The 17,281-nt window shown below is 41.0% G+C and overlaps 2 protein-coding genes across 2 annotated transcripts in view; one reads left to right on the forward strand and one right to left on the reverse strand. All coding sequences in view use genetic code 11, as the record gives it.

The window, feature by feature from the left end:
- Window positions 1–3,468: 3,468 nt before the first annotated feature.
- EGR_04761 (hypothetical protein) lies at window positions 3,469–16,589 on the reverse strand (the record flags this gene model as incomplete). Its single annotated transcript, XM_024494010.1, has 13 exons — window positions 3,469–3,801; window positions 5,144–5,222; window positions 5,949–6,036; window positions 7,335–7,417; window positions 8,193–8,307; window positions 8,357–8,406; window positions 9,677–9,797; window positions 10,613–10,738; window positions 10,860–10,946; window positions 11,600–11,655; window positions 13,584–13,642; window positions 16,083–16,140; window positions 16,438–16,589. The coding sequence occupies 13 exons, from the start codon at window positions 16,587–16,589 to the stop codon at window positions 3,469–3,471; spliced, it is 1,407 nt and encodes a 468-aa protein (XP_024351575.1).
- A 174-nt stretch (window positions 16,590–16,763) lies between these two features.
- The window catches only part of EGR_04762 (hypothetical protein), a gene marked incomplete at both ends in the record, with an annotated part of 6,419 nt that continues 5,901 nt past the window's right edge, over window positions 16,764–17,281 (forward strand). The window contains one exon of the mRNA XM_024494011.1: window positions 16,764–16,779. Within this exon, the coding sequence (XP_024351576.1) occupies window positions 16,764–16,779 (16 nt within the window). The remainder of the gene's footprint in view (window positions 16,780–17,281) is intronic.

Consider the following 17,281-nt stretch of genomic DNA (forward strand, 5'->3'; position numbering starts at 1 on the left):
GTGCTTTTGTTAAATAGGCACGCTAACCCTCGTAAATGGAAGATTAATAAAATGACGTTCTCACACATTGGGTTCTGGGTCCGTAAGCACATGTGGATTATTATTCTGGATTAAGAAGTGTGGTTACAATTACTACCTTTATGTTACTAATGTTGTTTATTCCTAGAGGAGGGGAGTCATCTCCTCCCTACATCCTCCCTATTCATCTCCACAACGAAATTTTAATAAAGGCATTTTCTCATACCGAGAGAGAAGCCCACATTTCTTGAATAAGGTCTGGGGGGGCAGGAGATTATTCACTGCCTTTTATCCACCTCCGGTGGGCAACGTGTGTGGTCTTTCGGTGCGTGAATTATGATAAATCGCGTACACAAAAAACGGAAGAGAAGGCATGAGAGAGAGCGAAAGGCTTGGGTTAGCGATGGGCAAAAACGAAATGCCTGAATTTGATTCCACGTTACGCTTCCTCTGCAGAAAAACTGCTGTGGACTTATATTTCAGCTACAAGACGCGCAAAGCCACACATATACGTACACAAGGAGCATCTATCTAGATCATGTTGTTAGCCTGGTGCTGGTGGCATACGCGATCGTCCCGCCTGTCAACCCGCTTGCTTCCCTGCCCGCCGGCCCAACTTTCTACTACCTACTTGCCTACCGCAGACTATCGCGTCAAAGGAAAGCGTGATCACGGTGGAGGAGGCAAAAAGCCTACAACCGCGTGTTATCCGCTAGCAGTGGTAGCATTCTGTTTGAATTGTACACAGGTAAGCTGAAAAACGGAAGTGGCACGCTAATTGGCACACTGTTGGTAAAATAACTTCAGCAGCAAATTGAGGTGAAAGTGTACACTTTTGCTTTTTGGGGAGTTGCTTTGAAAAGAGGCATTGGTTAATTCATTGAGTGAGTATTTTTCTTCCTCTATTTACTATTTCTGTCCAATATGTTCACGATATTTTTTGGCTTGTTAAATGGGGACACTCCAGTGCCAAAATGCTCCCTTGCAAATTTTTTTCTGCTTGTAGCATTGTTTCTTTTACTTCAAAAAGTGAACTTATCCTCTGCATAATCTGCTAAATTGCGTGCTGGAGAGTTGAAGTGAATAACTTCACAGTACCATCTCGTGTAAATGGAAATTTATTTTCCCTGCGTCACATTTTCGAGGCTGTAAGCAGCCCCCTCATGGGTTTGGTGCTTCTTTTTCCTGAATTTTTAACTTATTATTCATTTTTTCTCAGGTGTTTTTGTTCGACATCTTAATGTTGAGAATGCGTGCAATCACTGATTCTAAAAGAGTATCTGGTTTGTCCGCAAATTTCAAAGAAGGTAAAAAATATCGTCTCGACTCCTGTTGAATTATAACGGGAATTCCGCATGTACAGCAGAAAAATGCAATGTCTTACGGCTTGAATTTAGCTTAAGAAGACAGGTTATATTAAATGTTATCACTTAAACCCTTTGCAAATTTTTAAACACGTTTTAGCTAAATAAAAAGCTTTGTTTAGTAAAAAGCAACAGATCATTAAAATATTACTCTTTGTAGACTTATTTTCTGCAGCAGAGTGAACGGATGTTGTTACGCTTCTCACCAGCCAGAACGGCTGTGTTGCGTGTGGTCAAACAGAATGGACCACTTCAGATAGAGGCCAAAAATTATGTAAATGTCGGCTTTTTATGGGTATCCTAGTTATCGCAGTAATTAAAGTTGATGGAAAGGAAAATCTGCTTCAAGGGTCGAAGGGCTTTTAAAACTCAAGCTAGCAGTAATTATGCGCCTTTTAGGTCACAGAGCTCAAGTTTTGGACACTTCGTACCTCGTGAAAGTGGCAGAGGAAACAAATTATTTCCTTAGAATAGACATATTGATTGCATTAAAACAGTTTTTAAGGTTATGCCCCCATAGATTGAGTCTCAAGGGTACGTACAAGGGGTTTTAACTAAAAAGTAATAAGAAATGCATTATATGTGTATATTCCGATGTTTCACAGAATCCAACGCAGGAGGCGCACCGGTTCTAGGTTTACTTTTAAAATTAACCCACCATGAGCACAAAATGTAAGTTATGGCGGCAGCATAAATATTCAAGCAAATGTTATGTGAGTGTTTCAAGATGCTTTAAAGGCAAGCAAAAACTTCCTGGTTCCCTTAAAAGTCGTCATGGTAAAACCTCAACAGAACTAATTTCTCAAGCACCTTCAAGGTGCTTAAAAGGGAAATGCAACGAATTTTTACCAAGTTTGGCATCGTTGACCACGATTTGGATGGTACTTTTTATGCATAACGTACTAGAAGCGTATCTTTAATAGAGCAATGCGTGAACCCTGAAAATTATATGTAGGAAGGCTTGTTGTTTTTAGTAGAAGGAGTTGAGGGGGAGTACCATTGAAGGTGAAAATAGCGCATCTTGGGCGTTTCGTCAGGATTTGAAGCAACTAACTTCTGACAATGGAACCTTAACTTCTACCAATGTGACAATTAACATCGACTACCCTCGCATGCTCAAGGCTGTTATAAGTAGAGGTGGGTAAAGTACTCTTCCTGTGCACACTGACGCCTCCGCAATTTAGCAATCACGAATTCTTATGACTAAAAGTAAAATGCTTTGTCATTTATTACGCCTCCATTAGAGGATTAAAACCAAATGGCAATGTCCTTTTCGCTGCATTGAATGCTCTTTCTGATGTAGTGGAGGCACGTATTTAATCTGATTCCTAATTCCCTTATATTGCGCCTCAACACAGGTTTTGTCGAAAAAAAGCCAATCACATTCGTGAACGAATTCGCAGTAATTAGGTATGTCATCTGATATAATTTTCGATCAGTACCTCTAAACACAAGTTATGGGAGTAAGCAGACCCTGAAACACAGCAATGATTGAACAGTCTGTCTATTATTATTTATGACTTATTCCACTTTGTTAAAATTTGTTTATAAATAATTTAGCAATTTTTCATATTCACCTTGTGTTAACCGTCCTTTTCGCCGATAGATGTGTTTGAAAGACACATACATTTATAGGATTTTGGGGTGTTTTAAACTTCACCGTATACTCCATTGATTTGGGCTAAGTGCCATCGAAATGGCCGGTTCCGTTTGGTGTGTCCGGGGCTGTTTATGCTTAGAGCATGATCAGCAGAGGCAGGTGCACAAAGTTATGACAGATCGTGTCTTTGCAGAAGAGAACATAAAAATAATTCATTTTCCAACAAATTTAAAAGGGCATTCTATATTAGGATGTATTTACGATGTGAGTGATTCAAGTTTATTGGGATTAATGGTGCACTATTTCACTGTAAAATCGAAAAAATGGCAGTAAATATCGTGACAATTGGATTTGGCCGTTGCAAGGAACATTACGTAGCACTACTTTAAGGCTACTAATCAAAGTGGACGAAAAATCTAATAAGGCAGCTTAGTACCTCTGATCTTAGAGCAGACAAGGCAATAATAAGATTACTTCTGCGCAAAATCATTCACTTACGAAAACTGGATTAGCTCTGCCCAACCAACTTGTTTTTACCTCAACGAATGACTTTTTAGTCCAGTTGCGTTCAATTTGAAGTAAAGTTCTAGTGCTACCTGAGCAACTCGCAAAGGGGAAATTACAAGGGAAATTAATGGGTAAGGTACAAGTAGTAGTTAACTTCAAAGCTATCTGCTTTTTATAAAACACAATTGTCCAAATGCCTAAGCACCCTCCGGTTCTTTTGGCTGTGCAGTAAAACACACACAAATTGATGATTCTTCCTCTCGAAAGTGCAATAGCACTTTTCCCAGATATAATTTTTTTTACTGAGTCTTCCTGAAAATCAAAAAATTGTAAAATATGTTCCCCGCTTTCGTGATTACGTTGAAAAAGCTATATCCGGAGAGTAGGTCTAGATGCAACCTAATGGCCCCAATCCCTCTAACTTTGAGAGATTAATGGTGAGCTCAGCCACTTATATAAAAAGAAAATGCATTAAGCTTTGAAAACAGTGTATTTTTAATAAATCTCTTGATAGTGCTGACAGGATCATGATTCGTAGCCTCGCGGCTATTCTCCACTTCATGTCCCTAGGGTTTGTGCCTATCAGTTCACACTGCTTTCAGTTGCTTTTTTAACCCAGATACAGTCTATTGTCCTTAAAATTAACAAAGAAATAATTGTAATAGTTAAAAAGTATTTTTAACTCATGATGAACGTTTTGAAAACAGGAACTCGAGCGTGAGTGCGCACTAGTACGAGGTGGGTGACATGTGGCCGCTCGTACTGGAAGCGGCAAAGTGATTTGGCCACCCACACCGTCGCTAAAGCAACAGCAGAGGTGAAGGGAGATAAGGTGAAGCTAGACGAGAGACCAGCGTGCGATCCGCACTCCCTCTCTCTTCGCATTCGTGCTGTGTTCGCTCACCCCGCTGCAGCTCACCCACACTGCCTGTGTATGCCCCCAGACGGGAACGGTCTCGTGTCAGATCGAGTGTTAATCCGGCCACTAGGTAAGGACCCCTTTGCCAAATCTAATCGGGAAATTCTTAACAAAAGGGAAAAAATTAAGTAACCAAGTCTGAAGGACTATGTCAATTGAACTCCTCCCAGAAATGGAGTTCAAATGTTCTCTCAAAAGAGGATTGGTTTTGGCAAATGTGAGGGATAAGTATTGTCTCGCACTTGTCGATCTGGAAGATTGAATAGTCAACAGTAATTCTTCACGATGAATGTCTGTGATTGCAACAGGCGTGGCAAACGATTGGCCAATGGGTTCGACAAACTTTAATCAAAATTCATATCCAGAGCTAAATAGATGAAATATGCATATCGTTGCAAAGAGTTAGTTCAGTTTACGCTACCTTCGTGGCTTATCGCACGATTCTGGCTTGACAGGAAAGGTAGAGATTCTTTGACCATCAAACTTGCTTTATTGCTTTGAGAATCACCAAATTTTGGGGTCCGTCTATCACAATTGCACCAGTGCGTGGCAAATCGGGAGAAAGAAGGGAGATTAAGGCCTAGGCAGGTAGGCAGGAAAGGCCCCCAAAAGGTCACTCAGCACAGGACAGATAATGGAAATAAATTTTGTGATAAATTTGAAGAGTAAAAACGGAAAATGCCTGTAAGGTGGGTAAGTGGAGAAAAGAGCTCTGCAGTTCGGTCTTTACTCAACCATGCTAAATGACATGTTTTTGAAAGGGAACCTTGTAGCTTTATTCAATGAATTTGTAATTGGACTAAAATATCTTCGCCTTTCTTTTATTTTTGCAAAATCCTTATTTTTAGTCTTGACTCGAACAGATTAGTAATCAAGCTTCGATTAAGAGTGTGCTTAAGTCGATTCTTTTATAATTTGTTGCAAATGTTCTACCTCGTTACCACTACTTTCATTTCAAACTTATCAAAAAATTAAGTTACTCTTTAAAATCAATTCAAGCAGTTATTTGCTTAGCTGTTTTCTTTTTTGAAAGTAGCACAACGTCTACAAAAGCTTCCTAACAGATGGCTTTCGATCACCGGTAGAGATGCCGTAAAAGGCGTGGACAATTTTCCTGGATAAACAGACTCCTAAATGGCACCACCTTAATCCGTAATGTCTAAACCATACCGACTAAAGCAAGGGCCCTAGAAAATCAGTGATTGCCTTTTTATTCGAAATTAAATGGGAACTGTTGTTTACGGTTTCGTTTTGCCCTCTCGGCCAAATATACCAGGGCTCTGGAACTTCACATTTTACTCATAAAAAGTAGCAGCTGATGCGTTTTATCAGTTGCCCTTGGACATGCATTTCTGTAAACTGGGTTCCAATCCTCGTACCATCCCAAAGTTTGCATTGAATAAGCAGGCACCAGGAGGTTAGCGATTCCTTTAATGAAGCACCCAAATTTAGCTAGTTTGTGGGACGACTTGGTCCTACCTAGTGATTCTCATTTTGATTGTGCATACTTTGACATGATAATTTATTGCTGTCAAGTTACATTTGAGGACAATTTGTGAGCAATTGACTGAAGAGTCTCAAATTAGCACCATCATTCAAATTACCAGCAAAGTATTCAAGTGGATGGCCTTGAAAACAATTAGCATGTTCAGATCAATTAATTTTTGGATATTTATATTAATATTTCAATACTGCTGGCAATTTTCTCTACTGAAGACGAAAGAAGATATAAGATCAGGGTAGAATATGCATTATCGAAGTATGGAAGATCTAGAAGAACCATAGGACATGCTAGCAAAACCAAAATGAGGAGTTAAACGACTAATCAAAGTGTTACATAACCGCTCTTTCCTTTGATCGTCGTCCTCGAGTCGGTGCTGTAAGAAAACACCCACGAGCCAACCTTGCCAGTCACCGAATTCGCGTGCAATTGGCAAATTTACTGGACCTGGGGTTTTGCCCCCTTAGAAACTGTATTGGGGGAAAGGGGGAATGTGCTGACCATCTCATACGCCCACCGGCTATTCGTAAGAACAGTAGTGTGCCTTCAGTTGTCAATAGCATTCCTGCAAAAATGGGATTGAATTTTTTGTCGAAAGTAGACGCCATCTTCAACTTTTATGTTAGGTATCGTTGCAGAATATGTCTTTCTTCCTTCATGTTAATGTTCTGCATTCATTAGTATAAGGCATTTGTCCTTCAGGATCGAGTTTACTTTCCGTTGGCACCAATGTGGCGACCCGAGGTTTCCCTGAAGACGAAAGATGTCATAATACCGGGGCGGGAATTGTATTGTCGATATACAGAATGACTGGAGGGTTGCTGGCATGCCGCCCGGCTGAAGTACAAGGGCGGAGCCTTAAACTCTCGTAAAGCGAAAACGAAGAGTTAAAAAAAGTAGTCAAAGTATCAAATTACCAAACCTGACACCTTTTTCTCTGAAAAAGATTTTAATGTGTTGAGTTCGAGTTAGTAGTGAGTGCTTGGAATCTGACACCAAAACCAGGTCGACAACACACGGCTGTCTTGATTGTTAGTCGAAATTGAGACGCAACAGAAATGCACGCTGTAAATTCACAAAAATAGACCCAAGAACCCGATTACATATCCTTCCGGTCTGTGAAATGGAAAGTCTTACCTCAGTAATTAGATGGACAAATCAAATTGAGTTCTTTATTCAGCTGGGAGTTTGCACACAAATGTAGAGCAGGACCCCTAGTGCTCTACAATGCGACTTCACATGATGGTTGTTTAGCAAGAAACGATGCTATATTTGCGTTAATGTCTTATTTACGTTCGTGTCTTGCCATTGACTAACAACTCTGTTGACTGAATACACTCGCCCTTCTACAAATTTGATATGTACCAGCTCTTCGTTAGCAAACTACATTGTTAAGACAAAACCTTCATCATTATTTCTAGGAACGCTTATCTAAGTGTGGTTTGTTTCCCATTTCTTTTATAAAATTTTCTTCTGACTTACTGTGTGATTTATAGTCATTAACAATTCTTGGAAAATGGCAATGTTCAAAGTTGTATCTGTGAGCAATTGTATCCACCTGGTCTCTGTGGTCTCGTTACGCTAATAAAGGAACATATCAATAATACAGTTTCTCTTTATCGTTTTCCAAGGCGAATTTTTATGCCCAAGCCTTTGACAACGTGTCCGATTGCACACAGCCGCAGTTGGAAACTTTAATAGGCAGCGTCTAGATGCTAGAAGCCCTAATAGCCCATTTAAGCCGAGCATTAAAATACAGTATCACTGGCAAAAAAGTGCGTTCTTATCAAGTTTAAGAGGCTGTGGTGAGATTGAGACCTGTAAGTCACTTCTGTGCTGATTAGACGTGTTGACAAAGTGACTAGCTCATTATTTGAATCTGGTAATATACAAAGTCCCTTTCTGGCAGAGGATATAAAAAGTCCTTACAAAATTATCACTTGACAATGCGTTTTAAAAGTAAATTGCCTGTGAAGTGGGACATTTAGTGAGTAATTGAAGTCTGTTTATGCTCTGTGGTCGAGTCGATTCGACATGTCTTGGGAGGCATTGTTTGAGTCAGCGATGACTAGGCTCGCTCCCTAATAAGACGAGTTGCCACTAGACCTGCAAAATAAACACCTGTAAATCAAATGTAATAGCTGGAAATTCGGTCAGATATGAATTTTTTGCTATTCATAACGAACTCTGATATCAAATTTAGCATGTTAGCAAGACGTCTACTGGTACTGCCAAAAAACAGTTTGTTTATTTACCATCGAGACACCGCCCCCTAATGCGTACTTTAATTCGGCAGGAAGCATACAAGTATTTACTCTCCACTGATATACGGATATCTCTATCCAGCAAAATTTGTGTCTTTCACGTCTAAATTTCCATTTCCACCGTAAAGTAGGACCTTTGGCAGTGAAGCATGAATAAAATGATGCAATTAAAAATCTGCATACCCTTGCACATATCTCTAAGGAGAGTCTGTTTCAAGCTAGCTTGGAGAAGCCTATAATTAGGATGAATATTAAAAGTGATATTTTTCCCGGATGACATTTTTAGGGCTTTTGATTAGAGTTTAACGAGAGATCCTCTCAGGGAATATATCTCTTATTCCCCTTTGCCATAAGGGACCAGAGGATGGAATATTCAGTTTGATGTATCATTTTGGCATGCATACACAAAATTAAGAATGGTTCTTTGACCACACAGAGGTTGCCATGCGCATGTGCAATTAATTAAACACAAGTGAGTGGAGCTTAATTACTGTTGCAGTATCGCTAACTGCTTGGAAATTCATCCAGGGATAGACTTTTGAGCCGTTGGTAAGCAGCCATGAACGTAGTAGAGTAGGGTGGATTATGAGCAACCTTCGAGTACTCCGACTTTACAGTTCCAGCGCGCAAATTTCTGTGCGAATTTATTTTTGCTTGCATAGATAAAGTTTTCCCATCAAACAGAAACAGTGAATAAAGTCTAAATTTTGTAGTATTCACCGATACAATGAGTAAAAGAAGACTTCGTCTGCCGATATTTCCCTATTGTGAAGTCAGATTCCCCTAGATTAACATTTGTTACTTGTCGTCTATAAGGAGGAGTAAAGAATGTGCCAGATGTTCCTTCTACTGGAACTTAAAATAATAACCGGACAATTACGGCCAGGAAGGCTGATGGTTGTGATTTAAAGCAGGTAGCTAGACTTTGCAAGTTTCCTGCAATATGATGGCTAGGTGATCGGTTGTAGTCTCTAATCAAAACTGCATTTACAATTGCAGTTTGATAGACATCATTGGGACCTAATTTAAATGTTTTCTTATTTTGTCCACATCATTTTTCATCTAATATTCTGATAGCCAAATCGATAAAAAGCCATTATATTGTGCCTTCACCGCTTTTGAACTTGTTCTAATTAGGTCTGTTTCACGGATAATTCGAAACCCTTGACATAATTGTATCCTACCTTACCTGACAATCAAATTTCATATAAATCATGGTTTAGCTTCGGATGTGATCATAATATGAATTCCAAGGTGGTATTACAGTAGATTTGTCTACACCACCTCCTAAGCAGCACAAACCACTTCATTCGCACATTTCCAAGACCTATAAGTCAAGTTAAACCCTCCAAGAGGAAACCCTAGTTGTTTTAAAAACTTTAAAATGTACCCACCCATCTGTCCAAAATTGGCGCTACTTACCTACCAAAATGCTTTTCCTAGGTTTTTTTGATCAGCGCAAAAGTTGGTTTTTTAAGAGAAGGCCGAAATATAAGAAACTACCTTAACTCCTTTAAACCCTTGCATGAAATAATACGTGTTTGGTTATGCAACGTCACGTTACCTTGCAGCATTGCCCTTTTATACAAAATCAAAAACAAAATACGACCTACTTTCCCCATCGCTATCATCATAAAGAAATTTCAGTACTGATTGAAAGATCCCACTAATAGGGCATCAAAGCTACCACATTCTTAATGGGAGCGGCGTAATTCTAGTGTACTTGCAAAGAAAATATGGCTTGTGTGGCTGCTCCTTCGAAGGGGTGAGGGAAGAGTAAGAACCTTTTATGGAACCGAGGTCCTCGATGAGCTTATACAAGTTAATCCCAATTTATAGGAATGAGAGGCAGGCGTCTGGCAACTAGAGCAGACCCCAAAGACGATAGCGGTCTTCTGTCCTCTCGCCTTGTTCATTCATCCTTTCGTTCGGTCCCACAGTTGCGCGAGGCTCACACACGAAGACAGACCAGTGGGTAAGTGGACACGGTCCCAAATAAGTTCACGGAACAGGGGCAACGATGTCGGGGGTAAACAGGAAACGGTCATGTAGGTCTCTTCCGGGTTCCAGCGGGCAGAAGTGAAATAACAATTGAAAAGTCGTAACAGTGTGCTCGATTTTAATTCAGTACAATATTTTAGTACTACATATACACAGCAACAAGTATTCCCGAAGACGGGAGTTAAAATTTCATGTGTATTTTGTGTCTCTGCAAGGCGCCAATGCGTTGAATAATGTATTTGGGTGGGTCCACTAGATTTCCATTCTATTCCTATTATTCGCCTTTTAATACAGTATTTGTGAGCGGATTCTTTTAAAGCATTATTTTGCTTAAGCATCACTTTATGAGTTCGATTGTGCACTGCGCAAACGAGAGCCCACTTAGATTGCCGTTAAGTAATGTCTAGAAGCAGCCGCCTCCTCAAATGAAAACTTTACAGTAGTCTGATTTATGAGTGTGGCGTGGTCCATCTAATCGCAGTAGATGTGGAAAACCCCGTGACAAACGCCCTGTGCTACTTGATTGACGTGATTGTTTTAAAAGGCCTTTGCTAGGTAGGAGAACTGGAAAAAAAAACATCTGATAGGAATTTCGCTTTTTTACATCAATTATTAATGTACCTCCTCAGTGAGCTTTGTAATTCCGTGATTTGGTAAGTATCTATTAATTCACCTCATATTTTACCTCCAAGCATTCTTATTAATTGCCTTCTCTTCATACCACAGGAAACTTCCAGATAAGTAGATTTTGAAAATGAGGAACCAGCAAGACCTAATATTTCGGTTGAACTAAAATCTATTTTGATACCTTGCACCAGTTACGGGTTACTACACAATTAGAGAATCGCATAAAAACACTTAATTTTTATTGAATAATGTTTTAATGGCCATTTTATCTGCCAGAATACACTACCAGCCCACAGAGTACCGTTAGCAGGGTTTTAATCACTTTTATGCGCCCGCCATGACCTGAGACACTACGCAGCACTCAAAAATGAATGATGCTAGGGCTGTAAACTGTTTGACAATCAATTGGATTTTGTCTAATTCAACATGACACCGAAAATCCCGACGAAATGCAAACTATTTTGCACTTTCTCTCGTTATCAAGTTCCTTCTCGTAATTCCTTCTCCAATCGGCTTAAAATTATTTACCTCTTAGGTAGTCAATTACCCCACAAAAGTGTAAGGATTTCAATACCAAATAACAAGAATTTGTTTCTTTATGGCTGCTAAAGTATGTTAGCCTTAAATTGATTGGTGATCTAACAAAGGCTCACGGTTGTCTCCGACTCGGCTGTAATGCTGTCATCGGTAGACCTAAATCAAACACATGCAAATTTTGTGTGCACCGAGGTGCGCAGCCATACGTAGTCGCTGTGTTTTAACCCCATTCTTGGGGGTATTTCACCGACATCCACTTACCAAAATCGAAAACATGGGCTTTAAAATATGTGCCAGTCATCGTCGAATAATTTGTTCTTTAAAAAAAGTTGGAAAAAGAATTAGCTCTGACAAAAACGCATCCGTTATTTAGTCACTAATACCCATACTTAGGTGGAATAGGGGTATAGGACAAAATTAGACCCATCTTTGTGCAAATTTATTCACTTTTTAATGCAACTCAAGGGTATTATCGAAGAACTAAAATATGTTATTGCGGTGGACATCCTGAAAATCACACTCGTTAAATGTGTATATTCTAGCATGAAAGGAAGGCGAAGTAATATAGGTAGTTATAGTTAAACTTGATAATACTTATATTCAGATTCCAAACTGGTGTTGACAATTGGTTGCTGGACATTCTTCCCCAATAATTATTTGGGGAATAATTTATATGCAACAATACCAACAAAACAAACTACGGTGAGTTTGCTGATACACCTCGACCAAAACATTATGCACTCAGACGACAAGGCAGCAGAAATTGCGTTAGTGATTGAGAGTTGCCACCACTACTGACCTTGGGCCTCCTGCTTTTAAGTATGGGCATCTCACCATCCAGTATCTGCTCTTTGTGGAATCTTCAGAATATGCAGAACCACATTACTGCAATCAATGACCAGTACTTTAGGCAAGTAATGGTCTGTTTAACTAGACACGACATTGCAAGTTAATACTCTTTCTAGGTATAGATTTATGAGAGTAAGTTGAACGCAAAAGGCACACAAAATGACCCTGTGTGTTTGGTCTCGGTCGGAAATCTACCTTTATATCCTAGACTACACAACTTTAATAGGATATTTGAGCGAGAAACCTTGAACTAATCTATTTTTCATTGCTTTGTTTGCCTTTCATCTTATCGAACTTGCAATTCTTGTATTTGGACAAGTGCTTTCAACGTTCGGTTCTATTAAACCGAATAGACCCATGAACTCATTCTCAGTAGTCACCCATGAACAGTGAACACCAAAGCGACTCCATACGCTCGAAAATCCCACTGGGTTGGCTCTGATGTGATGACATGCTAGAAGCACAAAATTTCAGCGTGGTCATATTTGAGCGGAAACCAGTATTAATCTGATATAGGAATATCAAGTTCGTAACACCCGGGTTAGTTCTAGCAAGATGTCTTTTATGTTTAGCAACTTTCCTATTAATTTTCCAAATATATTTACATGACATCCATAATAAGAGATTTTAGGGTCCAAAAGCCTTTAATTGGCCGCTCTGTAAGAAGAGCGCACACTAGCAATAAGAACACTTCGTTAAATAACTACGCAGTTCTACCGTGCATTTAATGCCATATACTTTGTGCTTGAAGCAAGACAAAACGCGCTCCGACGGGATGACGATGAATTGGAAATGAAAGGAAGCATGCTTTCACTACCACGCCCATAGCGTCTGCAGACAAACGGCTGCTTGTTTATTGGTCAGTTGCAGCTGTGGTTCTGTACAGTTATTGGACAAGCCACTTATGAGTACCAGCCAATAGTGAAGGCACATGACTGTCTGCCAATTAACTGTCTCCAATGAGGCCAAGCATGTGTGGAGGTCCTGACACGATCTCATTCCGTCACATGCAAGCCCCCGATTCGGGTTCGGGTTCCCCTTCACGCCTTCTTGGATCAGGGATCTATTGCTGATCAGGGATACTATCTTCTTCCCAAACGGGTAAGATGCTTCAACCATATATTTAACATTTTTCTCACCGCCAACACGTGCTCGTTAGATTAAAATTGAGCAAAACTGGAGTGGCAGCTTAGATAATCTTGGGCAAATTTCATCCTAAACATTTGTCTTTCTCAGTGGCGGTTAAATATTCAGTCGACTCCCTCACATTAGACTTGGGTTATTTGTTTAGCAATGCGGTCATACAAGCAGGTGGATTGGCTTATTTCCCGGTTTTACTTATAGCCATTTCACTAACTACTGGAGCGACAATGTGTGCACGTGGGTCCACAACTACCTGTGGTCAATTATGGAAGATTGTTGCTTCAGCTTCTCTGTTTTTGATTCTCTTTCCTGCTGCATAAAAGTTTAACAACACTAGCAGTGTTCCCCATCTTTCCGTCTGTAAAGTGTGTGACTCATGTGACTTACTTCGTTGTTTCGAGTTTCCGTGCACTTTAGTCTGCATTTCCTTCCCCTCATTTTAATTAGTGATTCCCTTCTAGGAAGTATTCGTGGTACTCCTCGGCTTGTCTCTATGCTTGTTGAAGTTGCTATCCGCCTGAGCCTTATAAACATTTCCCTGCCTGTCATGTAATACATGAGATTTGCTTGAGACGTAGAGGGATTTTTCCACAGAATTTCTGGTTTGTGGAGACATTCTAATCTTAAAGGGAAAATGCGCACCGCAATATATTCCACGCACTGTGTGCACCTTTGTATTCGAGACGAAGACCGTCGTTCCCTAGCAAGACTTGATTAGCTTCAATTAATTTGGTTTAACCTAAAATGACTTGATTAAATTTAATTTGTTGGGCGTTTAGGATTTTACTGAGGTGCCACGTTTATGGCTTCTGGGGTCGGTTTTTAGGGGGAATTAGCAATTCTGTTTCGCACTCTTTGACCTCGGTTTTTTGATAAAGCTGTTAAGGTAATTAATCCTGCGGCTATCGCGTTTAACTGGATCCATGGAAGGTGTGACACTCTTGAGTACACGCAGAAATTAACCACTAATTGGAGTATCTCCTCCCTTGCTCTTCTCGCTTCTGCACGTTAACCACACCACTTTATTATGCTCACGGTGATCAATTCAGTTGTAAACCAAGGAACATCAAAATGCTTTCCCTATTGCTGTGCTATTATTCTTCCTAGTGGTTCACTTGCGCGCGTAGGTGGTGTCTATCTGAACTCTACCGATTTTTCTGACAACACTTTTAAACGCCATTGTGCGTAGCTTTGTTTCTTCCAAATCGAATTGGCCGCGAAAGGTCATAAGTAAGCAATTTTCCTCGCTGATAACTGGTGCACTTACAAACTCTTGATTATGCGATTTCATTCATCAGGTATCTGAACTGGCTGAAAAGACTGTTGGAATTGGGATAAAGTACAATCCTGTACCGTAAGTTTAGTTCTAACAGTCTGCAAGCATCGATTTGATGGTCTCGCATTGCTTATGCTCCGCTGTAGCGTGGATTTTGCTGTCAATGAGTGGAGAGAACTCTCTAGTTTGAGCACAAGCTTTTTTTGCAAATGCCACTGCCGTTATGTGTAGCATCAAATGTTCTCTGCCGAAAACGCACTTTCTCTTATGCATTTTTTCACCACCAGCAAATTTTTAGGTTTTATTAGTAGCGTCTTCTTTCGCCACATTAAGTGACTGAACCAATTGGATATTAAAACTGCGCATGCCATACATTGGTACGTTAGCCAATAGTAAATAGGCGGTCCAAGTGATTGAACTGTGATTATCCATCCACCCGAAATCCTCAGTTGAAGCTCGTTTATGACTTAGCTGGATTTACGAGGGCCTGTGGTGGAGGCTGGCGTGTGTGCGCAAAAGTCAACGCAATGTGGGGCTTAGATACCAGGCCGTCCGCCCCTTCGCTTGCAGCGGGACATTTGCGCAGCTGTTTCCACTCTTTGTTAAGGTGTCTTTTTTTTTTCTCTTCTTCTCCCCATCAATCCATTCCTCCCCTTCCTTTCCCTCATCTAGAGGGGAAGAAAAGGAAAAAAATCGTGGGACTTTTGAAAAAGTGCTGAGACAAACAAGGACTCAAGGGTAAGAGAGGAAGCGGAGCAGATGGGGATCATCCACCTTACCCAGTCTAACAAGTTTGCCGTACTTCGGTGACAATAAAAGGTTGGCATAGCTTAGGTACGAGGGTAGCTAAAAAACGTGGTTACTAAAAGTTAAGCGCATGTCGTGAATACCGCTTTCTGCCCCTTTTTTTTCTCCCCAAACGTCATAAAACTATTGTGCTTTCTTCCTCACGTACTACCCTTATTTACCTTTATGCTATTTCTGCTCGTTCTCGCTCACAGAAGCCTAGAGCAGGCGATTCAGTGGTCAGTGTTCTCAATACTGTTTCTTCATCGGAAGGTAGAATTCACCGTCCTAAATCAGGTAACTGGAGCAATTTGTGTTTGTTCGGCTCCCAGACGGACTGGTGTGGTGTGGTCAGTAGTCGGTTTCTAAAACCGGACTGTTTAGTCACGAGATAGGACAAAGGGAGGTCGAGGATGGGAGAGGGTGGTGAGGTGTACCACCGAAACGCCAGAGCGGAGCTGAGCCGGTCCATGTGCGCGAATGCTCGCACAAAATCGCACGGGGATCTGATGCGCAGATGGGGTTTTGTTTACTACGTCTACTTTTGTGACAAACTAATCGAAGTTGGAAGGCCCGGTGATTAACGAGCGCGCTTTCAATGGTCAGAGGGGTAGCGGAGACTCTCATGGGCCGCCGATTCGTGGCAATGCTTCGGTTCAATGCATAGTACCCCAAAATGTACACTTTCACCTTTTCGACCGGTGTTCTCTCAGTGTGCCTCTGGTCTTCCTTACAAGCAATTGTTTGCCTAAGGTTTGTCATTTAAAACAATCCATTTAAAAGAAATTGTTGTCATTTGTCACCCTCTAATGGTCATTAATCTCCGTAAATACAGCACCCAACCTTTAATGTACAACTAGCCAACCGCGGCGAGACCGTTAGAAATTCTCATTAGAATAGACGACTTTTACGGCTTCGCTAATGGGAATCCGTTAAATTTGCCTTTATAATCTGCTGTATAGCAGCTGCCCTCTCTTTGTCATTCCCCGTTCTCGACCGCTTTCTAATTAATCAATTTTAAAGTTTGTACCCTCCTCTCGCATACCTGCAAATGCGCGTATTTTCTTCTAATCCGGTAGAAGTGGCTGTCTGGACTAACTTATCAAAAACGTCAGTGGATAATTGCTCTAAAATTGGTGGTAGTTGTTTTGGTAACTCAATAATTGTTAATGCACGGTAGTCCTCATTTATGGTCATTTCGTGAGGCTGAGGTTGATACCTAGTCCAGTACTGTGTATTATGGTTTCTTGTGAGCTTCGACAGTCACATCACTCGCAAACGGGGTCTATCGTCTTTCGTGCAGCCTTAACAGGGATGTTGAACATTTAATTCTTGATCATCTTAGTTGATGCAAGGTCCCCGAGAAGCGAAATGTCACTGGAAAAGGGTAAATTGACCCCATGGACGAGGAACGGGTGGCAGAAAGCAGATAATTGATTAAATGGGTCCCTAATGTGTGATGCTCATACTTCGTTTGTGCGCAAGGGTGAAGTGACGTGAGTTTATGCATGTCGACACGTGTCCCGGTGATCCTACTTCCATCACTTCACGCTGCTCCTTACCCGTTTCATCTAGAGGGTGGCGTTTACTCAGTAGGGCAAATTCGTGTCGGGAGAAGCCGGGTCGATGAGACCGGGATGCAGGGTCAAATGGCCATTTACGCGTATAATTCCCCGGCCGGGGTGGGTTCCAAATCCCAAATCGATGAGTGGGGGGTGGGGAGTGGGGAGGTGTAAGAGGGAAGGCAGGTGTCACTGGTACCTCTTTTTGAAGTGGTAGATGTCCACGCGTGCGCGGTTACGTGTACGTCTGTACCTCCGCCGCTGCAACTAGGTGTACGTAGGTGTGGCTGCGTGCACAGTTCCACCGGAGGTGTGGATATTCTCGTG

The sequence above is a fragment of the Echinococcus granulosus genome (genome assembly GCF_000524195.1).
Source record: "Echinococcus granulosus chromosome Unknown EG_S00031, whole genome shotgun sequence".
NCBI lineage: Eukaryota > Metazoa > Platyhelminthes > Cestoda > Cyclophyllidea > Taeniidae > Echinococcus > Echinococcus granulosus.